Source organism: Momordica charantia (genome assembly GCF_013281855.1).
Source record: "Momordica charantia cultivar OHB3-1 chromosome 2 unlocalized genomic scaffold, Mcharantia_2.0 BLBB01000002.1, whole genome shotgun sequence".
Classification (NCBI taxonomy): domain Eukaryota; kingdom Viridiplantae; phylum Streptophyta; class Magnoliopsida; order Cucurbitales; family Cucurbitaceae; genus Momordica; species Momordica charantia.
In genome coordinates this window covers 1599325-1627153 of record NW_028275160.1, presented here as the reverse complement: position 1 = coordinate 1627153, position 27829 = coordinate 1599325, and the positions used below count along the sequence as shown (strand labels likewise).

Sequence of the window (27829 nt, the reverse complement as noted above, 5' to 3'; positions counted from 1 at the left end):
ATAAAAACATAAGCTCGTAATTTCGCACCACAAGATTGCAATTTGCATTTCTTCGAGAGAAATAGAAATATAGAAATTTTTATTTTTCCCTCCTCCAATCTTCTTCACACAAAAGCTCCACTCCACTTGTTTCTCTGCAAATCCGCCATTTTCTCTCGCTCTGTCTGTGCCCCTCTCTCTCTCTCCCTCTCTGCAATGATCTGCTCTTCCACAAGTCATTTCTGAGCTCTTCTCTCCAGCGTTTCGCTTTCCCTGCCATGGGCGGTATATCCGAAGATCTCTCCTCATCCACCCTGCACCTCGATTCGGATAACGATCAACGAGTTTACTTCGTTCCATACAGGTAGATTCATTGCTGGACACTTCGATTTCGTGCTTTTTGGTTTTAGCATTTACAAATCTGAATTAGAGCTTAATTCGAAGCTTGAATTGGGCAAGCTCGATTGTTTAATCCATGTGTCTAGTTGCGAAATTTCGTGGGATGAGATTGAAAAAAGGAAACGGGAATGTGCCTTATGATGGTGAAAGTAGTTGGATAGTGAGCACATTTCGGCTTTTTGTATTACGCACTGCAGTCTAGATGAAGCAGCTCTTTTTTTTACTCTTTGAACTGATGTGAGGGTGCCCCGCAGCGGAGATCATGACAAAATACGAACGCAGTGTCTAAGATAATTTGCGGTTTAAATTTTTCAGGTGGTGGAAGGACGCGCAAGATTCTTTAACAGGCGATGCTGATGGGAAGAGAGGACTTCCCTTTCTGGCATCACCAGGTTCGTCTTATGCCGGACCAATGAAGATCATCAACAATATTTTCAACTCGGATCTTGTGTTTAATCTGAGAAGAGAAGAGGATTCTTTGCAGAGTAGTGAAAATGGTGAAGTGGGCATTTCAGGGAGGGATTATGCCTTGGTCCCTGGAGAAATGTGGGTGCAGGCACTTAAATGGTGAGTGCCATGTCACGACTTATATTTGATCAAAGTTATATTACATATATTCAATCATTGAATTATTTCTGATTCGTTTGTTAATTGATCGAAGAGTGATGGTGCGATGGTATTTACAGGGAAGTTGAGTTTATTACGATGCTTATCTTGAAAAGTTAATACTCGATTGCTTATATGCAATCACATAATTACTGATTCCATAATGCTTCTTGAAAAGAAAATTTTTGTATTATTGCAAATGTAACTTGTTATTGTCTCTTCATACTGGATTTCTGCTGCATGTATATTATATGCTATGAAACCACTCCTAGTTCAATTTATCCACTGACATTTTAGAGGGACTCAACTTGTATGCCACCAGGTGATTTTACTACATTTAAGACTGCAATTCTAAATTTCAGGACCCATCACAATAGTATGAATTTTTCTTTTTGCTGATTCTGTTTTCCATAGAGGAACTTATGAAGATGCCTATCAAGTATCATCTATAGCTCCATGATTACGTATGACTAAAGTTATCTGCAGCTGTTCCTGTTTACTGTTCTGCATATTTTTGCTTGGAGAGTCACTTGATCAGAAAACGAAATAACTTGGGCCAACTGATGTGATAATACTCATATTGGTTTTTTTGGTATGTAAATGGATCCCACTTTAGTTCACACACAATATTGATAAATTTGCATGCTTCACTGTGATTTTTTAATGTTACAACTTATAACTTATAAGTTAGTCCAATTAAAGTTCTACAACATATCTTCAGTTTCGGAACTGAGTTCTGTATTTGAAAAGGTAACTTAGTTTTCCAAAAGCCTCCATTATCACTTATAGTAGCACTTGAGGTTCCTGTCTTTGCCTATTATATTGAATAATTGAATGATTAACCCTTCAGAGTCCTATGAACTTTCCATCTATGTGGATTGCCTTTTCTTTCTTTCTCCTCTTTTCCTAAAATAATTTTACTTATTTGTTATACGTATACTAGTTAATTAATTAATTCTAGGATTTTGGTGTTAGTTGTTCATGTCATAACACGACGTATGTGCTCTTCCAACCATGAATTTTATTATGTACAGATGCTCTTTTTGCGGCTGAATTTTATCATATACGACCATTTTAATGTTTCCATGTGGTTTGTGTTGTAGGCATATTGATTCCAAGTCTTCAACGAGGAATGGTGGTAGCTTCTCTGTTGCAGAAGATAATATAGCAGATGTTTATCCTTTGCAACTCAGGCTTTCTATCCAACGGGAGGCAAATTTATTGGGAGTCAGAATAAGCAAAAAGGTCATTTCATTACCCTTTTTCTAATTTTTTTTTTTTACAAGAAACGATACTTTCATTGAGAAAAATGAAAAGAGATACAAGAGAAACAAAAGGGCCTACAAAAAAACAACCCAGAGAGGAGTCCCTTACAGAAACGGACTCCAATCCAAAAGAATGAGACCTAACAAATAATTACAAAAGGTCCTATTTTCTAATATAGATTTGTTGAACTTAGAGATTCTATGACTTGATTCACTTGAATGATACGTCGCAGAGTGTTTAGCATTAATTACTATTTGTTGAGTTAGTAGTTAAAAGACGAGCTTTAATATCAAATATTTTGAGGATTTGACTTTAAATCTTAGTGGTTGCCTGCCTGCCTGTGAGTTTACTCTTCTATGAGTGAATTCACTCGAAATGTTATAGGCCAACAGTAGTCCCATGAGAAGTAATGGTGCAGGTAAACTAGTTTAGATTCTTGGTCGTGTTTAATACAATTTAAAACAAAAACTTTCTAGTCAGTTTTAACCATATCTGCATGATATGGTGATATATCTTTTTTTTTTTTGGGTGGGGGGAATATGAAGTAAAATTGAACGGATTTACATGCGTAGTTTATTGCAAGTATCATCATAGCAGGTGGACTTTCATGTGTGGATCTGACTTGGTACCCCTGTATGGTGATTGATGAAGCAACATATGTCCTAGCACACTGTCCGAAATTTCATTTGAAATAATCTCGACGAATTAAGCAATTGAAATTTCTTCCATTCTAGAACTATCCCAGTCGGTATAATCATTGGATAGAGTTGTAACCATTAGGACCTTATGCATTGCTCAAAATGTGTTTTAAATCTATTTTCATTAATGCTAATTTCTAGTCAGATCTCTTATTGGCTTTTTGGCTATTTCTCTCTCTCTCTCTCCTTATAGATAACGTTTCTTGTTGGAGAAAATTTTCATTCTCCCACTCCCTATTCTTATAGGAAAATTATTAGTTCGTTCATCATTTTGATTTTTTTGAAAAAGGAATTCTATTGTAAATGGAACCATCGCTGTTGACAGAATTGGTTGTTTTGGATATTGTATTGTTCACAAATATTGTTATTCTACCCATTATATTTCTAATCAGTTGTGCTTTCTTTTGATCAAAGTTGTAAATTATCTTTTTAATTTTCATTTTACCCAAACAATAAGGGCTTTGAGTAGAAATTCATGTGTGTGACTGTCCTAGTGCAACATCTTGTTTGGTAATTTAAATTTCAGATAGATGGTAACGATAGTGGTACTAGTTTTCTGGCGGTATAGTCATATTTAAAAATCGAGGATTAGAGTTACGTACTTATAAGGATGAAGGTTGGAAGACTGTGTGCTTTAAGATGAGAAGATTTTGGGTTTTGAAATTAGCTGCCCCCACTTTTTTTTATCTTTAATTTTAAGATACATATTTTTCAACCGTTGATTAATGAAAGGAAAAAAATTTCCAAATGGTACAAACTCCAAAAAGGAGTGAAAACAGAAGTTAAAATCTGGAAAACATAATAACGCTAGGCTAGGGATATAAAAGCTTCCCAATTAATACAAATATCATGAAATTAACAATTAGCAAACAAACTAGAGAGAGAACACCATCTAGAAGCTTTAGTCTTTGCCAAATCAAATCTCTCTTCCCAACTTCTGGACCTGTCCTTGAAAATTCTTTGATGAAGCTGAAACCGTAGCTCCGAAATGAAAATTTGGGACAAGGAGAACCAACAACTCATAGCGAAAGGCCAAAGGAAGAAGAGATGAGGTTGGTCCTCATTGGCAGAATAACATAAAGCACAAACTGAAGGCATTGAAGCTGAACCTGGAAGCTTCTTTTGCAATTCTGTTCAATCGGGGCAGATAGGAACATTAGCTAGAGCCATTATTTCTTATATAATGTAGAGCCTTTTCGTGAATAAGAGCTCTTCCTTTTCCCCAATTTTTTTTCCCCATATTCTTCTTGCACTGGACTCCATTTTTTTTTAAACCAGAAGCAAACTTTTGATGGATACATGAAAAGAGAGCAAATTGCTCTAGGATACAAATTCTCAAGGGGAGCGAAAAAGAAAAGAACCATCGAGAAACCAAAAAGATACAAAAATGAATCACTGAGACGAAAACTGCATCTATAAACTTAGACAAAAAAGTATTCCAATTAAGACTAGAACAATTTCTTCAAAACAAACCCATAAAACACTTTCTTCAAAACAAACCCAATCTTTAGAGATTGATATCCTCGTACTCGATTTCATAGACCAAAATGTCATATTTTTTGTTTATCTTAGCGATTCCTTCGTTCCTTCTCATACTTGGCTTGAATCTTCAATTTTCTTCTATCGAAATCTTCTAAGCAGGCCGGCCGTTCTTTTTTAAGTCTATCTGCCTCCGAATTCCGAACAGCTAAAACCAACTTGAGGACATTGAAGTCATGAAGAAAGACTAGAACTTTCTTCAAAACAAATCCATAAAACACTTTCCTCCTTTTTAATGAAAAGTTTGTCTCTTATCCAAAAAAAAAAAAAAAAAAAATAATAATAATAAAACACTTTCCTCCTGTGAGGCACTGCCAAGTAACAAGGGGATATATTCTACTTTGAACCCAATTTCTTGGTACATCCTCTGCTCTAATCCCATGTTAATACCAGTCATTGAGGCCTCCTTCAAGTTTATCTTCAAACTGTAGTTGTTCCAAGAACTATTTGGACCGAAAATAGATCTTCAATCATTAACACATCTTTTCAAAATAGTGGTGTATCATCCACAAATTGCAAATAGGAAATATAAATTCTCTTTTTCTCTATCAAGATTCCATCTAGCCATTCACCTTTTACGTGATGATCAGTCAAATACTTGGTACCTCACCCACCATCAAGAAAAGAAAGTTGATGGAGGATCCTCTTGTCTCTAATTCCCATTCCTTTGCTGGGCATTCCGTTAGGAAAAATACAGAATTTGGTCCATAGGAATACCCTTTTATTCATTTCAGACTTCAGTCATCTGTTTCTGTATCCCCTTGTCTTAAGCCTCTAAATGGATTGCCAATTTGTTGTCAAGTGCTTAGCATCTATTTGGCAAGGACCAGGATATTCATCACATAGTCTCAGGGAAGCAGCAGCTTTTAAAGAAAAACTATTGACTTGTAATGTGAATGGAAACGAAAGACTATATTTGGAGGGGAAAAAACTCTGATACCAACTCTGTCTCTCTCTTGGTCTTTATATTTACTAATGGTTTATTAGCATATCAAGTGACCAAATTAAAATATTTGCACTGCATTCTTGTTTTCTTAAAAATAGTTATTTTCATCTGAGGAATGCTTGTGAAACCTTAATTTTTTCTTCTATATTGGCAGGATAATGTAGTCGAGTTGTTTAGAAGAGCGTGCAAAATCTTCAACGTCGAGTCGGAGTTGGTAATGATCTTTTTTTTCTTTTAATACCACTTACTTTCTTTAGACAAAAAGGAAATATTTATGATTAAGATGTATATCCTATGACGCAGTTGCGAATCTGGGACTTCTCTGGCCAAACAATTTCCTTTTTTAGTAACAATAATAAGCAACAACAGTCAGATCAAGAGGTTTGTCATTAATCCTTTGTCCCCCATCTGTTTTGGCTAAGCGTTCCACTGTACGTTTATATTGTTAAAAATAACATTAATACACAAATTCTTCTGAAAATGTAGTATATATGTATATTTTTAAGATTCCATGAAATATGAGATGTTTTAACATTATGTATTTTTTATTTTGTTCTTGTACCATGTGTACATGATATTGAATTTCCTAATTACACTGTTGTTTATTAATGAAACTTATATTAAGTGAAGTGCTCATAGAGTAAATGAAAGAAAATAATTAAGATATAGCATCGAAGAAAGATAAGAATGGTTTCCTAGGAGGTAAGAGTTATCGATTTGTAGCATTTAAGAGACCCACTGGGTTTCATGGTTAAGGTACAAAAAAAAAAAGACTTTAGAATAAAGTTATTGAAAATTTTCATGTTATTATAATGCGGTGGAGACATTATTTTAACGTCTTTTACTAGGAGCATATGTACTCCATATCAAACTAATAATTAGTATTGGATACTTGTAAGTTGTAACTTATCTGACATTGACATACTTTATACGTAATTTGAAGTGACCATTTTTATAGTTTAAATAAATTGAACTAGAGAAGATGATATGAGAAATCATTTTCTTGGTTTTTCTTCCCTCCCCCTCCCCAGTCCCTAATAATATGAAATTTCGATAAACTTGCCTTCTGCTAATAGGACAGTAATCAACTTGATTATAATAAAAATGTTTCTTTCTTGAAATGATGTTTCTTATATTTTATTTTTGGCACAGGTTCTACTTGAATTACAAGTATATGGGCTTTCAGATTTTATAAAGTGCAAAGAAGGGAAAAAGGATGAATTGGCAAATTCTATCCTGGGAAATTCATCTGGCGCTTCACTTATGATGAATGGTGCTTCTGGAACTGTGAATTCTAGCTGCTTCCGTGTAAATTCTTCGGTTTTTTCTGGAAGCTCTCGTGAAGCAGGTTCTTTAGGATTGTCAGGATTGCAAAATCTTGGGAACACCTGTTTCATGAACAGTGCTCTGCAGTGCTTAGTGCACACACCGAAACTTGTTGACTACTTTCTTGGTGACTATGGTAGAGAAATAAATCATGACAACCCATTGGGCATGAATGTACGCTTTCTATGATTTTAATTCCTCGTGGATTCGTCTTACATCTCAGTGAATCCCTTTCTATTTTTATTCAATTATTGAATTTGCAAACTAAGCTAGCTTACAACAGATAGTAGAGTGCTTGCAAACAGTTACAAGTATAACCAACACATTAATAATTTGGGGTAACTGATTCATAACAGACAGCAAAAACCAAAATTACATCTACCTAATGAGTAGCTAACCATCATTTTCATTAGCTTGAAAGAAATGTTTCCCTAAGAAACTTCTCAGTTTTTTAAGCATCTACTCCCTTTTCCTGTTTGAAGTCTGTAACGAGAAGTAACTTTTCAGGGGGAGATTGCTTTGGCATTTGGAGATCTTTTGAGGAAATTATGGGCACCTGGCGCAAGTCCTGTGGCACCCAGAACGTTCAAGTCTAAGCTTGCTAGATTTGCTCCTCAATTCAGTGGCTTTAATCAACATGATTCTCAAGTCAGTGTAGTTTCTTGCTAAGTAGGGTTTAGATTTCCTTTCTCTGGGCGATAGGTTGGGCACATGATTTCATCCATTGTCTTGTAGTTTGATTCGATATAATTTTTACAGGAGCTCCTTGCTTTTTTGTTGGATGGGCTCCATGAAGATCTCAATCGTGTGAAAAAGAAGCCTTATGTAGAAGCCAAGGACGGAGATGGACGACCAGATAATGAAGTAGCTGATGAATATTGGCAAAATCATTTGGCTCGCAATGACTCCATCATTGTAGATGTGTGCCAAGTATATACCGTTCTCCCTTCTTTTTCCTTATATAACCTACAGCTGGCTTCCTCCATGTGAATCTGTATGGGAATAGCATTTTTTTTTTAGTTTTTGAAAACTTGCATGTTAACGTAACACGTAGGTTCTTGGCTTACTCAAATCTACTTTTTCAGAATATTAGTTACCTTCAAGGTATCTGAGTTTATAAGTTCTGATATTTTTTTCTATGAGCAAGCCTATGTTTTGTCTGGTAAGTGAAGCTTTTCTATTTTTTAACTTGTCTCATCGAGGCTTTTGTCATTTGATTTCATCCTTGCAGGGTCAATATAAGTCAACATTAGTTTGTCCTATTTGCAAAAAGGTCTCTACTACCTTTGATCCATTCATGTATTTATCACTACCTTTACCTTCAACAACGATGCGAACAATGACTTTAACAGTTGTGAACACTGATGGAAATACTCCAGCTCCACATACCATTACAGTTCCAAAGTCTGGAAAATGGGAAGACCTAATAAAAGCCCTTAGTAATGCATGCTCTTTGAAAGCTGAGGAGACTTTATTGGTTGCTGAGGTATATCATTGTGATTTTTGTAACTTTTCAATTTTCAGTTGGCTGCATTGTGAATGCTTTTGGATCAATTTCTTCATCGTAGAGCATGAACTATTTTATTCTCAATGATCTTTGAACTCATCAAGTTCTATACAGGTATACAACAACCGCATTATACGTTATCTTGAGGATCCAGCTGATTCTTTATCCTTGATAAGAGACGGTGACAGATTGGTTGCTTATCGCTTAGCAAAAGATGATGAACAAGTACCCTTGGTTGTATTCATGCATCAGAGCATTGAGGAGTAAGTCCTCTTCAAATATCAATGAAAAGTTGTTTCTTGTTAAAAAAACAGAAGAAAAAAAGATTAAGTGCATTATATTTCTAAAAAGATGGATCTTGTTTTCACGTGACTTCATACTTTATATGTAAAATTTATATACGTGGAAGTTCCTTTTTAACTTGATTTTAGAGGTTCTAACAGTGGTTTTTTTTTTTAAATATTGTTATTTGCCATCTAAAATGGTAGTTTTGACCTCAAAACAAAACTGTCTTGGTCTGGTTTGACATTGCCCTTAGAGGTTCTAACAATGGTTTTCTAAGAATTCATTTATTGCTTGGTAGAAATAAAATATGTTATTTGGTTGACATTTTCTTCCTGTCGTTTCTGACCTTTTTGTCACTTTCATGGTTGATTGAGAGGCTACCACAGGTGATGTTAGATTAGAAAATTTTGAAAATAATAAATATTTTACTGCGGTTTGCATATGTGATTTGTCTCCTATAAATTGTAATTTTGAACTGGGATTTACTCGATAACAGTCAACCATATGAGAAACTAGTTCTTGGATTGTTCATAATAATTTTGTTTGTATGCTATTAATCGACCAGTGGCAAACTGGCAACCATCAGTCCGTAGAAATATGTTTTCTACATTTAAGTAGATGAATGCTAGTAACAGTTTTCGTTGTTTTGGATTGCTTACCTGGAGTCTAATTTATCTTGTCTGGTCAGGCAGTACTTCAATGGGAAACGTACTACGTATTCAAAGGCATTCGGAATTCCTCTTGTGGCTAAGCTGCCTAATGCCTTCAATGGATCTGATATCCATGACATATACAAAAGATTGCTTTGTCCCTTCCAGATTTCTGCTCAAGATGCTCCGGAAGAAAACCATACCTCTGATATTAATGCAATTGAGAAAACCAGGGAGATGGAGAATGGAACAGATTCCACATCAGCTTGTGTAATTGATCCCATAAGAAGTGAAGATGGAGTTGATTCAACGTCAGATGCTGATTTTCAATTTTACATTACAGACGAGAAGGGAACCATTAAGGGCTCTGAAATTCAAGTTGGTGAATCTGTAGTGGGGTTGGAAAACAGCAAGCGGCTATATGTGCATGTGTGCTGGGCAGAAAAGCAGATTGAGCGTTATGACACACGCCTTCTTAGCTCGTTACCTGAGGTTTTCAAATCCAGCTGTTTCACGAAGAGGCCTCAAGAATCTGTTTCTCTATACAAGTGCCTCGAAGCTTTTTTGCAGGAGGAGCCTCTTGGACCCGAAGACATGTGGTCAGTGCATTTATATTTGTGCATTTTATTTTAATTAAAAATTTTAATACAAAGCCAATTTTCAAATTCTGTTTTGGTTGTTCGAAATTTGAAAAATGAATCAATCTGATCTTAAAATCCTTTCATTTCGATAATTTAATAATCATCCTTGTAGTTGCATTTTCCTGTTGCTGGTTTCCTGATATCATGTACTGTCATGTATATATTCAGGTATTGTCCTAGCTGCAAAAAACACTGTCAAGCCAGTAAAAAGTTAGATCTTTGGAGATTACCAGAGATTTTGGTTATTCATTTAAAGAGGTTCTCTTATAGCCGTTTCATGAAGAACAAGCTAGAGACATACGTTGACTTTCCTGTTGATGATCTGGATTTATCAATGTATGTTGCCTATAAGAATGGGCAGTCTTGCACTCGCTATGTGCTTTATGCAATCAGTAATCACTATGGGAGCATGGGAGGTGGCCATTACACAGCATTTGTCCATGTAAGTGATGTCACTCTTTCTTTTCTCACGATGCCTCAGCATTTGTCAAGTCGGTTAATTTGTACTCTTTTTTTACCTTATATCTATATCGATCAATTAATTGGATGCTGTGAATAAATGAGCAATTAATTAAGCATAAATTAGAACAGTTTTCGCCTCTAGCCAGTTTAATATGTAGTTAATGATCATTGAGATAATTTACCATTGAAGAAACCAAGAATCTGATCCTGTCCGGATATTGCTCAGGTACTAGATTGTTCCAGTAAAACCATTGGTCAATTAGAGAGGCCGAGTCCTAATTTTTCTTTTCTTCTCCAAGCCATCATTTGTTGTTGGAGAATAACCTGCTGTGTGTCAGTTAGTTTGGCAGAACATTAGGGTTTTCGATCTTTGAGATTTTCGGTGCTCGAAAATTTCTGAGCTCAATAACGACTTGCATACAGTAGTGGGGCACAACACAACTGTTGGGACTCACTTATTTGTGCTCTTAAGGCACTCTACGTGACGCTGCATACTCTGTTCAAAGAATTGATAGTTCACTTCATATATAGGGAATGGCATTATCATCTCTGTCTGTGGGTATGCTCAGGCGCTGTCCTGTAGCAAGAGGCAAGGCGAGGTGTGACAAGTCACCCTCCCCCCGTGCACCCCTACCATGGCGAGTTCCTGATTGTTGTCGCCATTTTGTCATCATGAACAAGCGTTCATGGTGGAAAGGTGATTGCATTGCATGTGAGAACAAAATGACTGATAGATACTGGTATTTTAATTATTATCTGGAATAAGACTGCTGGCAAGCAAGGAAATTCGCAGTTAAAACCTTTGAAATCCCATGGATACCTATGGCCTATGGGGATTTCTTCTATCCTCTAATAGCTACCTCAAAGTTGAAAAAGAGCCTTTTCTCCTTTGAAAACAACAGACTTTGGTTTTGGTTGAAGATTTCTCCATAATTTGCGGCCCTTCTCCATTTGCTTTCTCTTCTGATTTTCGGTTCTCAAGTTACCTCCCGCGTCTATTCTAGCCTCTCTCCGGTCTCCCCATCTTACAAACCATTCTTTTCTGTTCACTTCCTCCTGTTCAAATTCTTGTCTTTTATTTTTTTAAATTTAATTTAGCAAGATAGTTTTTTTTTTTCTATTTTTTCACCGCAATGGGAGTAGTATTATCAACTACGTTTCTGGGTTCAGAATACATACTAGTCATATCAACCGTCCCGATTATCACCTGTAAATTATATCCTTAGATATTAACGTTTCTTAGTTGTAATTTATTTTAAATGCTCGAATTCTTCATGAATGGATCATTGTTGTTGGTTCAGCAAGTCCTAATTGCCTTTTACTTTTCCCCCATCTTTTCTTTTCTAGCAAGGAGGTGACCAGTGGTACGACTTCGATGATAGCCATGTTTATCCCATCGGCCTGGAGAAGATAAAATCTTCAGCTGCTTATGTTCTTTTTTACAGAAGAGTTCTAGCTTGATAAACTTACCATTGGCTGAGGTTACATTGAATTGAAGCAGATTATGACAATTTCTCCAAATTTGATGCCTAATTGACTCTTACCATGATGATCACCCGTCTTCATGTGGGTCCTTTTGTTTAACCATATAAGTAGTTTTCAGTATGGGTGAAAGTTGAATGGAAACAATTTCAAGCTCAAAGACGGTGCAGCGAAGAAGCCGATGCCATCATGCTATGCAAAAGATCACAGACAGGTATTAGGGATACTAATTACATTCATTGGCGTTGCCAACTTTGAAAGAGGATAGGCTTATATATGGTATAATCTCTGGTGTGTCTTAGACATTAGCGTAGTTTTCTTCAGGGTTCAACCCAAACTCTTTTGGAGATGTATTTTTGGGGGTTACCATTACCATTATCATTACCAGTAGCAGCAGATTAATTAGGATACTGAGTATTTTTTTTTATATAGGAAATTCCTGAAAACTCCATTCCGGTTAAGGTTGATGTGTTATTGATTCTTTTGTTAGAAACCAGTAGTACCTAATTGATAGATTTTGATCCATTTTTTTAATCATTGTATTAATTTTTAATTGGGCTGGTAATTGGGTTCATATGTTGGTCTTGGGAGGACGAAAATATGAATGAATTTCTTGATACTGATAACAGAGTGCAAGTGCATTGCACTTTTGACTCGAAAACTAATGATTTCTGCTCCATTGTTATGTTATTGCCTCTCTCTCTCTCTCTGTATCTATACTGCTTTAGTCAGAAGAAGCATCAGTGCTCTCTTCTGTTTATTAATTGAGAAATATCTTGTCATGAACAATGTGCATCGATTCTTGCACATGCTCCTTGTATTCCCCAGCACAGAAAAAGAAGAGAAGCAGCAGCAGATTGGACAATCAAGAGTAGAAATGAAATTAAAAGAAATCAAGGTATGTTTGGAACAGTCTTTACTCAATTTTGATGTCATTGTGTCTACATTTTATCTAGTGAGGCATATCAATATATGATACAGGAGCTCTCATTGAGAGATTAAATTTTTTTTTTTTTATTTCAAGTTTATGAGCCAGTGTTCATTGATTGTATAAGGTTCGAGATTGGTTAAAAATAGAGGAAGTTCGGTAAGTTTTCGAGTATAAAAGGAAACCTGAAATTCAGAATGGTGGGTCAAATGTCAATTTAACATATACATGTATCTTATGTCAAATGTCAATTCATTATCTTTCTTCTCTATGTCTAAAGAAAATTATTGACATCCATTGACAATACAAATATTCTAGAAATTTAACCAAATTGTAGAGATTATCATGGAAATTTTAAAACTATAGGAACTAGGACATATAACCAAATTGAACTATCTTAAATCTCCAATAAACCTAAGCCGAAAATATTTATCTTTAGTTGCCATCGCATCAAATTCCTCATCAATAATGCACAAAGTATCCAACCACTTATCCACTTGAATTATTAAGAAGTACACAAAGAATCCAAAATCCACCACAAAATTTACATATCAAAATCAAACTCAAGAGATTATGGGTCATTGATGAGAGTGATTGGCAAGAGAGTCAAACAAATTTGCCCATTTTGTGCCCCATCTTCCAAAAACTCGACAAAAAGTTTCAAATTTTACTCTCCATCTTCTGACCAGTTTCAAATTCTTTCTAGAACAAGGTCTCTCTTGACCCTCCATTGAAGGATTTTTCCCCACCAGAAAACTAGCCAACTCTCCATATCTTTGATTTAGCTAGGGGATGAGACTACTGTTTGGTGGACATAGTAAAGTGATGCTGTATTCACCCTCAAATGGGAATGGAGTCAAATTTTGTGTTTTTTGTTTTGTTTTGTTTTTCAGAAATGGTGTGAAATCACAAACTACAATAATCAATTGGCAATTGAGTGGGATGGGTGAGAAGAAAAAATGGTGGAAAATGTCCATATGGGTAGAGAGAGCGAAGGAAATGAGGGTTTCCCAGAGAAGTTGATTGCTTAGTAGTTTGGACCACAAACTCTTTTATTTCCTTTGTTGGTTGAGTGAGATGTGACAATTCCTTCTTCTTTGTTGCAGCGCAGGTTACCTATACAGCCCCTATCACCTGGACCACTCCTACTCGCCTTCACATTCTTCCCTTTCCTTCAATTATATCATGAGTTTAATTTCAATTCCGTCCTTTTAAAAGTTTCAACTAGGTTCTTACGATTTAATTCACTTTATGAATATTTAACTGTCTTTCATTACTCTCACTCGAAAATCTACCAATAATCTTAATATGGTCAATTAGCTGTAAAGTAGGCCGAATGAAAAATACCGATTCATTGCCATGTATATAAGAGACATGTCATGTATTCAATACAGTAATGCTATAGGGACCAAAATAAAATTATGATAAACAATAGGGACTGAATGTTTCTATCAAGTTACATATGTATGTGTAAATTTTCAATATATTTTTTTAATTTTTTAATGGGAATTTTAAGTGTCAATTCTGGTGTGCTTTATGTTATTTCTGAAAAACGTAAAGCACTTTATAAAAGAATTACTATTAAAGGAGTTTCTTGTTATTTGTAAGCCAAAAAAAAGTGTAAAAGGTTGTTTTGATTATTTTTTTTTTTCAAATACTAATTTTTTTAATACGACAGGTAGGATTGAAAATTTTAATTCAATGGATGAGAGAGTGTTTTAATTAGTTGAGCTATGTCCAAATTATCTTTTTAAAATACTCATTATAAATTCTTAAATTTGTTTCCGAAGACTCGTTTTGGACTGTTATTAAAATTTCGGTCTCTTTTTTTTTTTATTAAAGAAAAGACTAAACAAAAATAGGACTTTCTCATTTTCAGAACAATTTTGTTTTCTTGGTAACTAATTTCATAAACTACTTTCTTGTTTTCTGATTTGCTCGGGTATGGAGGATTTCGAAAAACTATTATTGTTCTAAATTGGGCTAACGTTTGAAAAATAGTTGGCGTAAAATGAAAAAAATAATTTACTAGATTAACAACCCCATACGTAAAATTATTATTAAACGCGTCCTCCTCAAATTATTCTAAAGACCTCAAATTAGACGTATATTAATCCTACCTAACCGTACTTAGAAAAGTGTTTGATTTCTTGTTTCTTGTTTTCTCTTTTTTTTTTTTAATAAATAAAAATACAATTTGAGTTTTGAGAAGTGTTTTTGTTTCTTCTTCTTTCAAACCTGTTTAAGTAACCATTTTTTTTGTTTTTTTTTCTCTTAAATTTTAAATTAAAAAAAAAGTAAAAGTTTTACTTTAAATTTCAAATTAAATATTCCAATTTGTTATGTTATATTTATTTTTTGAGATTTATTATGCATCTTATAAGTAAAAAATAATACTTTCATCAATACATGTTAATTTGGAAAAAATTAAAAAAGAACAATAAACAATAAATTTGTTTTTGTTATCATACGAGATACCAAATATTTATGTTTCTCAAAAAATGAAAACGAGAACGACTTAATCACTGGACCCGTTTAATAATGTTCTCGTTTTCCTGTTTGTTGTTTTCAATTTTAGTAAGAAAGGTAAGCATTGATAACTATTTATGTTTTTTATTTCCTATTTTTTAGAAAAACTTTTAAAATTGTCTAGAAATTTTAGGGAAAAAAGAAAACAAAAAAAAATAAGTTTCTTCTTTTTTATTCTCATTTCTAATTTGTTTCGTAAATTAAAAAATATATATTGTTTTATAATTATTGTTGAGTTCATGGGTACTGTTGGGACCATAAAATTAAATCTTTCTTTATTAAAATGAGAAAACAGGAAAAGAAACGAAAACATTAGGACCTAAGAAAGTGACAAATTTAATCTCTGTAGACCCTGTTTTGGTTCAATCCTCAAAGTTTTCAGTGAAATTAGAAAAATACAAAAAACAAAAAACAAAATTACAAAAGTCTCCTATGATTTTACAGAGACCGCGATCATTTTTTCCTTCTTTTTTACTCCACTTTGTCAACAAAAGCACACTGAGAATCTTGAAATTGAGGTAAAAACACGACAACTTTATTAAGAATGATTTGTTCATTAATTAAGCCTCGATTTATGAAGTTGAAGTTTAGAGTGTTTTTGTATAATATGTATTTTACAATACAGTAAGTTATAAAATATTTGTGTTAGCATATGCATTTCTTCATCAGTTTATACAATTTGTAAATATAAAAATGAGTAGGTTTCATAAGCCTAAATTAAATTTGTATATATAATAAAATATAGATTTATGTAGTCAGTGGTATTTAACAAAACCATAATCTAGATAATTAAATTAACAAACTCGCTCACACCGCTAAACACATGTTTGACTAGTCTATCTCATGGACTCGAGTGTTTAAGGGCAAGAGTTTAGCTGTTGAGTCTTTGTTAGTCTGCTTTACCCTGAAAGGAAAAGGAAAATGAGCTTTGCTCCTCCGGGCTCCAAACTCACAAATTCTCTATATTAAAAGAATTTGAAAGAAAAAAAATTATATTTTTAAGCTTAAGATGTCGAACTTATATTTGTCCCATGCATGGATTTGTCGGTTTTGGAGTTTGTGTTTAAAACAGAGTTCCTTAAACCAATTATTTCACACGGTTTTCTCAAATCAGATTCTTAGATCTGCACCACAAGCATAAGTTTCCTAAACTCTCTTTTACCTTTTCAAGTTTAAGATTCCGAACCCATCTCTCAAACGTCTCTAGATATTTAAGTGATTCTTTCTTTACGTTGAAATAAGTAGCACATGTCTATTACAAATCTTTGTTAGGCTTCTTATCTTATATCATCTTTACATGCTTCTCAAGATCGTGTCTCTTTTAGCTCACTGATCTTGGCCGAATCTCATTTTTTGATCAGATGTTCATTTAAAATTTTAGACTCTAATATCATATTGATATTCATGAGGTTCCATCTCAAAAATCAGTTGACAAGATCGTGTATTATTAACATTCACGTGGTTTCATCTCAAAATCAATTGGTTCATGAATAGAGTAATCTATAGGTCTATTAAACCATTTTTAGATCACTTATCTTATCAATGAAATCTTTTACCAAAAATCGTTGGAAGAAGCACAGTATTTTATGTTTCACGGAGAATTGGTATAAAAATCAAATTCAGAGCTGGGAATGGGAATGGAATTTTATATTGATCAAATTCAGCAAATAAAAACCAACTCATATCTCTCTCTTTCTTCTGTTTTAAGAGAGAGAGATGAGTTGAAACACTGTTTTCAGTTTAAGAGAGAGAGAGAAAGACATGAACAACTGACATGACATATTCATTGAAACAGACATTTCCAAATGTGTTGTAATAATAATGCTAATAATAATAATAATAATTTAATTTTTTTTTAAAAAAAAGGAAGTAAAGTAAAAGTAAAATCCAACCATCCATTCATCTATCTTTCGGACAGGACCCATTCATGAAGTGAAAGCCTCCCTTCCAGTTCCCACATCGCTCCAAAACTCTCAACCAACTACATGATTTGACGTTTCAGATTCTCTACTGTGTTCTCTTCTCATCATCATCATCATCATTATTATTATTATTATTCTTATTCGACTTTTTTCAATCTAATTAAATTAAATTAAATATTAATCTCTGCATTCTGAATTACTGCAAAACCAGAAGTGGGTTTTGATTTATGTATGTTGTACAACACAAACAAAAATGTGTAAAAAAATGGTATGGGATCTGATTGGCCAATCGAAATTGGAATACAGCACATGTCTCTCTTATCAATACTCAATACCATGCAATTTCTTAAATATAGTTTCAAAATCTCTTTTTAGGGTTTCAAACCTTTTATATTTATGCAAACTGTGGAATTCAAAAAATGTGGGTAAGATTTTGATCCATCTTTTTTTCTTCTTTAATTAATTATGATATTTCTGTTAAGGATCCCATGTTGAAACAATAACAGGAGACCTAACAAAATCACCTATATTGTCAATTGATTTTGAGATTAAATCAGTGAATATTGATATGATATCAAAACTCAGTAAGTTCAAATTGGTATCCAACCTAAAATTGGTGAGCTCAAAACAAACTTCGTGAATATTTTCTAAAAAAATTATAAGATTTTGATTGGTAAAAGTAATTGTGTTGGGTTGAATTTCAAATTTTTATATTTTATGCTACTTGTTTCAAAATGAGAGCACATTGGCTGTTTTGTTTGTTTGTTTTTTTTCTTTATAATTTATTCTAAAGGTGAGATATTTTCTGAAAGCATCCAATCACAACTCTACAACATAGGGTTTGAGTGTATATATATATGTGCATGTGGGTGTTTTAATTCTTTATAGGGACAATATAGATAGACATATTCTTAGATGGTTTGTTATGTCCATAAATTTGTGGAAGATAAATAAATATATATATATGTGTGTGAGTATTTGGGTATGATTATGCAAATTATATATTTAAATAACAAAAGAAAAAAAAAAGAAGAAGAACAATTGAGGGAATTGAAAAGGGGAATATTGTGGGGGTGTAAATGGAAGAATATATGCAAAGAGATTTTGGTTGGCGAAGGGAAAGGGTTTTGGTTTGCCCTCCTCCAAAAAGCTGTTGTTTGTAACCCCAATGCAAAGCGCAAATGCCTTTTTTCATATCTTTCTGTATGTCTTTTCGGTGCCAACAAAACAAAATCAATCCCACTTTTCTTTTCTTTTTTCTTAAAAATAGAAAATAGAGAAAGCTAGATTTGAATTTCGTTACATAAAATGAATGAATCTGCTCTCTGTGTCACCCTGACACCCATATAAACACACAGTACTCAAGAACTGTAACCATCATATCATATCATATCCTCTCTCTCTTTCTCATGGGTGGGTGTGAATTCTTCTGCCAAACACTGTAACGATCAATATCCATCATGCCCGCCCACCCTTAAAACAACATCGCTTCTCAAATTAAACTGCTACCTCTAGTCTTAATAAGCTCCTTCTCGTGCTCGTCTATATAAATATATTTCTCATTCGCTACTACAGTGGTCCACTATCCAGAAATACTATCAAAAGCTTAAGCTGATTGGTTACGCGAAATCTAATTCATTTATAGATATCTAACTTGAATGCAATGGTTCGAATACATAACTTTTTCTTCTACCAATGAAGAATAATCTCAATAATAAATAGATTATAGATATGGTAATCTCATTAACAATCTCAACTTGTTAACAAGGAGAGATGGGACAAAATAAAATTACATCACACCTATTAAAAAGGACATGGGGGGTGAGGTTATCAAAGTAATTTCCTTTCCTACAGAGAATGGAGTTCAGGGCAGGAGGGCTTCATCAACCTCATTTCTTTTGGAATTATAGATCTAAATTGATACACAGTTTTAGGAAAAAAAAAACAAGGTGTTTTATTTAATATTTTTTTTATCTACTGACACATCGTCATAATTATCTCTAGAATTAACAGGTGGCAGAACCCCATTGGAGATTTGGATGGACTTATGATCTGATCCCCCACCATAATGTCTCCTGCTAAAATTCAAGCTTAATTTGATTGCTTATTTCCATCCAGCTTCAGTCCAAAGTGGATGTGAGGAAAATGTGCCCACTGCAACCAAACACACCCAATAAATTAGTTGAATTAATTACTTAAATCAACCAATGTTCGATATTATATATTAGTGGGATTAGGGTTAGAAAATATATTAAGAAAAATGGTCTGTTATATATATATATATATATATATATATATATATATATATATGACATTTATTAAGAAAAATGGTCTGTTATATATATATATATATATATGACATTATTGAAAACAAATTACACTACATATTTCCTGGACTAATCATAATATTTTAAAAGTTAAGTATAAATAGGACTAAAACTGAAATTTTATGGCATACTTTAAATGAAATGATTACCTCTTCTTCTAAAAAAAATTAACTAGTTTGTTTATAAGAAACATATTTAAAAAATGACTACAAAATTATGATATGAAACATCATCCCAAAGACAGAAATCCAAGGCAGAAAAAAGATGATAAATCACATAACCAAGAACGAGGGAACGAGAGAGACACAAAGAACTTACATTTTTAGCTGCTGTGCTAAAGGCTTCTCTATGGCTAATGTCAGGATTTTTAGCCTTAATCCTTTGGATTTCCTCTCTACAAAGTCCTCAAATTTCTCAATTAATTTCATTGCAACCAAAAAATAAAACATTAAGCAAAACTAAGGCTCGAAGTAATTAATAAAGCAATCACCTTACTTGATGAACCTGTTATACGCAGAAGGAACACGCTGTCTTTTCTCCGGTGCTGCCAACAGTACCCAAAACCATTATTATAATTTCAAAAAACACAAAACCAACACAAATATGATACTGAAATCATCACAGTATACAAGAAGTTGTTATATAACACAAATGATCATGTTAAACCAATAAGAAGTGTTTCATTAAAAGGCAATGTGATGGGAAAATAGAGTTGAAAAAAAGAGTGAAAAAAGGGCAGATCAGAAATCAGTGACATATCACAGATGAGTGAAAGAGCAAATACAGAGAAAGGGTATGGATAGAGTTATCATATTTTTGTGCTAAGTGTTAACCAAAATAAGCAGTACATGGCATGGATACCATACATACATACGGAATGACATATATGTGTATAAGCAATGGCCCATGATTTTGATGGGTCAGATTCTATTATGCATGTATCGTCACCATCCTAGATGGGGCCATCCATATGCATGCCATTAAATTCAACCCAAGAAAAAAAAAAACTTTTCTTTCATTTATTTGCCTTGCTGAAGTTATTCTATGCCATGTCATTTTGTAATTACTACTGCCCTCCTTTGGAGTTAATTAAATATTTGACCCTCTACCTCTTTCTACTAGAAAAAACTACAAATATATAGCTTTTTATAATATATAGTTTGTCATTCATGTGGTTGAAAAGAAACAATCGACTTTTTTCTTATATATAGAACGTACAATAACTCTACCATTTCTCGGAAGATATCAAAATTGTTGCTTCTCTTGTTCACATTCTCACAATCTCTGAACTGAAAGTCTTCCCTCGGTATGTTTCTCTTATATTTATTTATATGTAGTCTGTTTTGCTAGAACAAAAGAAAACTTTGATAGAGTTCCCTTGTTCATTATATATGAACCTAAGAGAAGAAATATATTTATTTATATGTGGTCTGTTTTGCTAGAACAAAAGAAAACTTTGATAGAGTTCCCTTGTTCATTATATATGAACTAAGAGAAGAAATATATTTATTTATATGTAGTCTGTTTTGCTAGAACAAAAGAAAACTTTGATAGAGTTCCCTTGTTCATTATATATGAACTAAGAGAAGAAATAGATTTTTAAGTTATATGGTTCGGAGAAATTCCTTAATTAGCCAGGAGAGAAAAGGTTTAAACATTTTAAAGCTGCTTTGATGATGATTATATGTTTTTGAACTTCTCTAAAAATGGCTTTAAAGTCATATAATCAACATATAGTTTAAAACTAAAAGGAAAAAAGAAAGTGGGTCTTGATCAAATGGTTACATAAAAGTGGGTCTTGACCAAATGAGAAAAAAAAACCCAAAACTTCATCAAATGGACCTCAATTATTTTTCCAAGTCATAAACTAGGTGATTACTCTAATTAATGTACACTCACACACAGAGAGACAATAGAGAGATAGCAGTTTAGGGTGTGTTTGGCTTGGCATTTAAACTATGATTGAAATAACTTAAATGGTTACTTAAATTCCCATGCACTATTACAGTAATTAACTCTTCTTTTTCTGTCAATCTATCTCAATAGGTTAAAAGAACTTATTTCTTATCAAAAGTTGAGTCCATTCTAACTCCTGTTGTACTAATAAAAACAATGGATTCAATGAAAAATCCACCGTATTTTTTTGATATATGTTTGGTAGCAGACTGTAAATTAAATGTCAATTGAAAAAATAGTTCAAAGGGGTATAATGATATATTTGTAAATTACTCTATAGCTAATAACCATCCATCTAAAATATTATTAATATATATATATACACAACATTTTGTTAAATAATTAACTGTTTTACAATATTATATAATTATACTATAATTATATTTTACCTGTTTTGATTTTAACCAAAAAAAAATGGGTTTTTATAAGTATATCTACAAAATATTTTATTTTTTAATAGTTTTTTTAAGTTTCAAATTCAAAATCTAAAAAGTTGTTTTCAAAATTTTCACTGCCATTGAAATCACTCCATCTAAAAACAGTTCTAAAATACAAATCTGCCAAAAGCATATGATTCATATTCATCAAATCTTAAAACAAGAGTTTGAATTGTCAACAAAACAAGACGTGATTTATAATTCAAAAACTTTCACTATGAAATAAAAACAAGGAGAGAGTGAGACTCACGGCGAATAGGAGGGATTCTGTGTTGGTCACGCTCAGCAGAGTCAATTTTTGAGCATTTTGAAGACGAAGACCCTCTCTCTTTGCTCGAATCCCCAGTACTGCTAACTTGCTGCTGTTTATGACCCTATATATAATTAAAATCAGCAAACACATACAAAATTTACACTTCAAAATGGTCAATTCCATAATTAATTAATTAATCAATTCAATATATATACCTGTTGCGAAGAATCTTGGGGAGGAACAACTTGAAGAGAAGCTCCCATGTTTACAGACAGCAGATTTGAACAATGCCCACATCTCACAGTCACCAGTGTAAACATGCTATTGCATGGAACACTTACCTGCCCCAACACACACACAAAAACAACATCCATAAACACCCTCAAAAGATAGCATAAATAATAATAAAAAAGCGAGAATGACTCGGCAGCAATGGGTAGATGAAAAAAATCTCTATTTTTTTTTGTGTTCATTGTGGCTCTTCCTGACTTTCCAGTCTGACAGCTCCGCAAGCAAGAGGATAAAAGAGAGAAAATTTAGGTGGGAGAGAGAGAGAAGATTAGAAAATGACATGACTGGGAACGGAAACCATAGGGGTCAGCCATATTACAGCAACCAAAATTTTTCCGCCATGAATGAGAGAAAAGATGAACAGTCCTCGTCACCAAACTATACCTAATTTTATTTACTGCTTTTCCCACTCTCACATTTTGCTATCAAGAACAAAACAAACCGCCAAACTTTGTTTCTAAATTACCAGACTCTTTTCGAAGGATGTGTATTATGATTAAGGCAAAAATTAAAAATTTAAGAAATAAAAAAAGCAATTTTTTTTCCTCTCTCCCTAAAAATGGAGAGACACACATTTTTGAGACTAGCAAGAAATTGGATCTTTTTTAGAATATAGAATCTCCGGGTGAGGTTACCGATGTCTTAACTATTTGATCTATATTCAGGTTTGTCGGAAAAAACTGAGCTTGAAGAAGCTTATAAGAATGAGATCGGATTTAGTTACGAGCTAGGATGCTTATTCATCTGACATCCTATGTACGAAAGATGAACAAGAGAGAGATCAAATCAACATCACTCGTGATTAATTACAAAGACCTAAATTTGAGCTTGACTTTGGGAAGAATCAAGAACCCTAGGTGTTGCCTTTTTAATTCTCGATCCATTATTTCTCACATCTAGAAGCCCTTCACTTCCCCAATTGAAGCTAGATTTCAAACCAATTTTTTTCAAGATGCCAACTTTTTCCATGCTAAATTTGGCTGGGTTTTTCCGCTACACTTTTCGAGAACAATTTGTTCATATCTGAGGGTTTGGATGAAAACCCATCTCAAAATTCCTCATAAAATATGCACTCAGTTCTCAAAAGCAGCCTCTTTTATGCAGATTTATCGAAAAAAAAAACATATATATATACACACACAGCAAAAGATCTCGCAAAATTTGCAACCCAGTATTCAAGATTCCAACAGTAAAAAGAACAATTTGGTTTCTGAAATACATCTTTCTTTTTCCCTCCACAGTCTGAATTGATAAAAAAAAAAGTGAGAAATTTTTTGCTGGTCTTATCAGCTGAAAACGAGAGTACGGTGTAGGCAGTCACTAAAAACTTAAAAAAAATATATATATATATATATATACAATTTTCCACAAAATCAGAGAGTGGGGAGTTTGTTGAAAAAATAAATAAATAAACACACAAAGAATTGGGAAATGGAGGGAGAGATAAAGATAGAAAGGTCGAGGTTTTTGTACCGCTAAAATGGTGTTGCAGAAGTTGCAGTGAACATAACAAACACGTTCCGATGCCATCATGTCCAGTGACATTTCTTTCCGCTTGATTAATCTAATCTTTCCAATCCCTTCTCTTCCCCACAACCAACAACAAACAAATTTTTTAAAACAAAATTATAAAAAAAAAAAAAATATATATATATATATATATGTATGTATGTGTATAGGCCGAATCAGAAACACACTCCTTTTTGAACCACTAAAACAAAAGGGGAAGAAAAACACACACACACACACACTACTCTCTGATCAATCTAAATTCTCTTTCTCTATGTTTCCATAAGAAGGGGAAGAGGAAGCAGGAGGGGGAGAAGCAGAAGTAGAAGTAGAGAGAAAGAGAAAAGAGAAAAGAGAAAAGAGAAAAGAGAAAAAACAAATGGGTAGAAAGAGAAAGAAGAGAAAGATGCTTTTCTAGAGAGATGGAAATAGAATGTGTACAAAAATCTCAAAATTAAGATGAGGATGGGACTACTCTGGTCGAGAGAGAGAGAGCTATAATGTAAGTAAGTAAGTGGGAGGAACTTCTATAGATCAGATAGTGGTAATATAATTAGTGTATTTAGTCTCGCAGATATTTGTAAGGAAGAACGTAATTTTAGAATCTATGGTGGTGTTTTCCGTCTAGTATAGATTATTTTACCCATTTGGCTCATAGGATAGTGTTAATTCTCGAAATTTGATCGGGTAAATCTTTTGCAGACTGTGAGATCCATCTTTTTCTTTTGTTATAAAACGAAAAAAAAAAAGAGAAAAAGAAAAGGTGGGGTTTGAATGGGAAGGTGGAATTATGGGATTTATGAGGAGAGAGGGGGAAGAGTGGGGGTTGTGGGGTGCGTTATGATTGAAGGATTGAGTGGGTGGGAATGAGGTGAGGCCCTTTTCTTTTAACCATCACTTCTCTCTTGGCTTTCTCTGTACCGGACGAGGGGGGCGACCTACGTATTTAAATTGTGGAATCATAGTCTATTTAGAATCCAATCGAGTATAATAGAATCAATGTTCGGGTCAATTTTCACGTACAACTCAATTAATTTTACAATACAATTGTCTTAATTCATAAAATATAAAAAAATAAATTATATATCAACTCGAGTATGATAAGATAGATAAGAAATCTAATTATAATCTTTGAAGGTTGAAGAGCCAATCTCTAGCCATACATTTTGTTACACTAATAAAAAAAGAGTAGTTGTATTTTATTAGGGGGAATTTTAACTCTTTTTCCTCTCTGTTCTTACTTTTTGTTTCTTGTTTTTTTTCCTAGAAAGAACAATTATGAGATTGTGTGGCTAAACATTAATTTTTTCTTTTTACTTTCCTTTATTGAAATTATATATGAAGAAATAGATTTCTTGTTCTCTTTGAGTACTATTAGTAAAAAATATTTAAAAATTTGAATACTTAAATTTGTAATGTGTACTATGTATTTTATGAGTACGAAATGATAATTAAAATGATAGTTCTATTTATGATTTTGAAAGTATGAAAATGAAACAAGAGATAAAAGTGATTTTGTGGTTTCCAAAATTTGGTCGAGGTATTTATTTATTATTATTATTATTATTATTATTATTATTTTGTTTAAACCATACACCATTCATTAAAAAAAAAGGTGAGAAACATATAATGGAGGAGGATAATATTTCTTTTAGAAAATAGAAATAAAGTGGTAGTTAACAAATATTTATATTTTCTAAATCAAAAAAAATAAAAACAATAAACATTACCAAACTACTTCTTGAATTTTAACTTCTTTATAGTTTCTTGATTAAAATTACAATCATATATATATATATATATAAAAGAAACCTAATTTATTTTATTTGTTTTTCATTGTTAATGTCATGATGAGAAAGAAGAGAAATTTAATTATTGAATGCATTTATTGAAAGGAGTCAAATTAATTATTTGAGTTTTGAGTGTATGTAATGATGCTTAAATGATTTAAAAATTTTGTTATTTAATGACTGCAGCAAGAGGAAGCTAAGATATATTAATTGGTAGTACTTGATGAAGTTGGTTTGAAGTATCCATCATAGGTTTAGATCTCACCTCCCCACTTGTACCTTCGTATAAAATAACATGTTGGATTTTTCTTTACAATAAAAATATATATTTTTTTATATATCAATTGAGTTCATTTATTATTATGCAACTCAACATAATTGACTATTTACCTTTTACTTTTTCCTTCCAAGTGAATAGTTTTTGTTTTTGTAAAGTTAAAGCTGAAAATGTTAATAAAAAGAAAAACACTATAGAATATAGATGTTTCTTTACAACCATATAACTCGTCCAATATGGTTAATTATAGAGTTTAGTTAAAATTAATTTGTTCAAACTCTTAGCTATAATGTCATTTAGTTCCTATTTGTATTGATTATCATTTATTAGACAACTTAGGATTTAACACCTACTACTGTGTATTATATACTAAATCATTGAAAAGGTGTAGAAGCTCACCAAATAATGATCGATAATGGGATTGGTGTGAGGTTGTAACGGGAGGAATGAGATTGGGACCCACCAATTGATTCTATTTCTACAATTTAGCAAACACGTGAAAGCGAATAAAAATTTCTACTTCCATCGCTTGATTCTGATTCGCCGTTGAAGTAAACAGAGGCTAAAATTATTAAGGAAGAGGGATAAGAACAAAATGGTTACAAGGGAAGAGACGTGATGAGAAGGAAAAGAACAGGAGGGTGTGGGTGTAAATAGTATTGGAAGATGCTGTGTGAGTAAACTTTTAGTGAAAAAAAGGTGTATAAATTATGGAAGGAAACAAAAGGAAGGGTTTCAACCTTTGTATCACTAATCACATCTTGTCTCATCACAGGGGTTGGTTTGACCTCCTTTTCTCTCCCCTCACGCTCTCTCAACTTTTTGTCATATAAACTCACTGCATTCTAATTCTAAGCTGTTTCCCAATAATTCTATTTTTCCATTTTCTTTTTTTTTTTTTTAATTAGAATAATAATGGAATCCTTTGGCCTTTGTTCAAGCTGTCATTTGTGCATGCAATGCATGGATAAAGCCTTACGATTTGCGCCGCTTTCGGTACCTCGCCGACATGTCGTCTGCTACAGTAACCGTTCCTGCCGACGTCAATTCTCTCTCGCGCTCGGCGCTCTACTCTAACGTTTCGATTCTGCCCAGCTGGAGCTCATTTTATTTATTTGTGTTTTTACCATAATTGAAAATAAGAATAATAAATAATAAACTTGAGTGTGTTGTTTTAAAAAATTATACACAGTTTTGAAAAGATAAATAAATGAGAAACGAAAAATAATAGGAGTAAATAAACGTCTCTTTAATATTCCTCCATTTATAAGACTAGTCTATTATTAAATTGCATGTGACCTTTTTCAAATTATTTAGCTTTACGTTTAGTTGGTAATCTAAAAATTGAAGAAAAGACATTCCATGACAAGTATTTATGGGATAATTTGGTAGCAGATGAGTAAATTGAATCTTCATTTTAAAAAGTTGTTCGTGGTCTTTATATTTGTAAAATTTAGAGGAGTTACGACTCTTGAATTGAATCTAAAATAATATTGATTAATTTATTAACACATTTTTATTAATGTTATAGAAATTTTGTAAAATTTTTATTTTAAATATTATATAATTTATAATATTTACATTTAATCTAAAATAAGGTATTTATCGAAGTTTTTATATATATTTTTTTAATGGAATTCTCCATTCTAAAATTTCAAAATTAAAATTTGACAACACCTTTACCATTTTAATTATTTGCATCACATAATTTAAAATCAATTTTTTAAAATAAATGGGTCAAAACACGTATTCACATGATTCATTTAATGCGGCGAATCTAAAAACAAAATATAGAATTCGAATACTAAAATACCCTTAATTTTT

General features: G+C 32.8%; 2 protein-coding genes across 2 annotated transcripts; one reads left to right on the top strand and one right to left on the bottom strand.

The window, feature by feature from the left end:
- The first annotated feature begins 32 nt into the window (after positions 1–32).
- Positions 33–12476, top strand: UBP8 (ubiquitin-specific protease 8). The gene is made up of 13 exons (XM_022297331.2): positions 33–343; positions 694–945; positions 2088–2229; positions 5588–5647; positions 5737–5814; positions 6586–6933; positions 7267–7407; positions 7519–7689; positions 7991–8245; positions 8381–8529; positions 9240–9800; positions 10011–10284; positions 11652–12476. The coding sequence occupies exons 1-13, from the start codon at positions 258–260 to the stop codon at positions 11763–11765; spliced, it is 2631 nt and encodes an 876-aa protein (XP_022153023.1). The 5' UTR covers positions 33–257; the 3' UTR covers positions 11766–12476.
- A 6392-nt stretch (positions 12477–18868) lies between these two features.
- On the bottom strand, positions 18869–24402 carry YAB2 (Plant-specific transcription factor YABBY family protein). The gene is made up of 6 exons (XM_022297384.2): positions 23903–24402; positions 22354–22479; positions 22136–22259; positions 19988–20036; positions 19811–19886; positions 18869–19319 (listed from the first exon to the last, which is right to left on the bottom strand). The coding sequence occupies exons 1-6, from the start codon at positions 23972–23974 to the stop codon at positions 19257–19259; spliced, it is 510 nt and encodes a 169-aa protein (XP_022153076.1). The 5' UTR covers positions 23975–24402; the 3' UTR covers positions 18869–19256.
- Positions 24403–27829: the final 3427 nt, after the last annotated feature.

Bases quoted from the DNA above. Each gene is read 5' to 3' on its own strand.
- YAB2 (XM_022297384.2), bottom strand. From the start codon at position 23,974: ATGTCACTGGACATGATGGCATCGGAACGTGTTTGTTATGTTCACTGC. The intron at 22,480-23,902 runs GTACAAAAACCT...GTGTTGGGGCAG, and splicing joins TCTGCAACACCATTTTAGCG to GTAAGTGTTCCATGCAATAG. The intron at 19,320-19,810 runs GTAAGTTCTTTG...GTTTGGTTGCAG, and splicing joins TTAGCACAGCAGCTAAAAAT to TGGGCACATTTTCCTCACAT.
- UBP8 (XM_022297331.2), top strand. From the start codon at position 258: ATGGGCGGTATATCCGAAGATCTCTCCTCATCCACCCTGCACCTCGAT. The intron at 5,815-6,585 runs GTTTGTCATTAA...TTTTTGGCACAG, and splicing joins AACAACAGTCAGATCAAGAG to GTTCTACTTGAATTACAAGT. The intron at 9,801-10,010 runs GTCAGTGCATTT...GTATATATTCAG, and splicing joins CTTGGACCCGAAGACATGTG to GTATTGTCCTAGCTGCAAAA.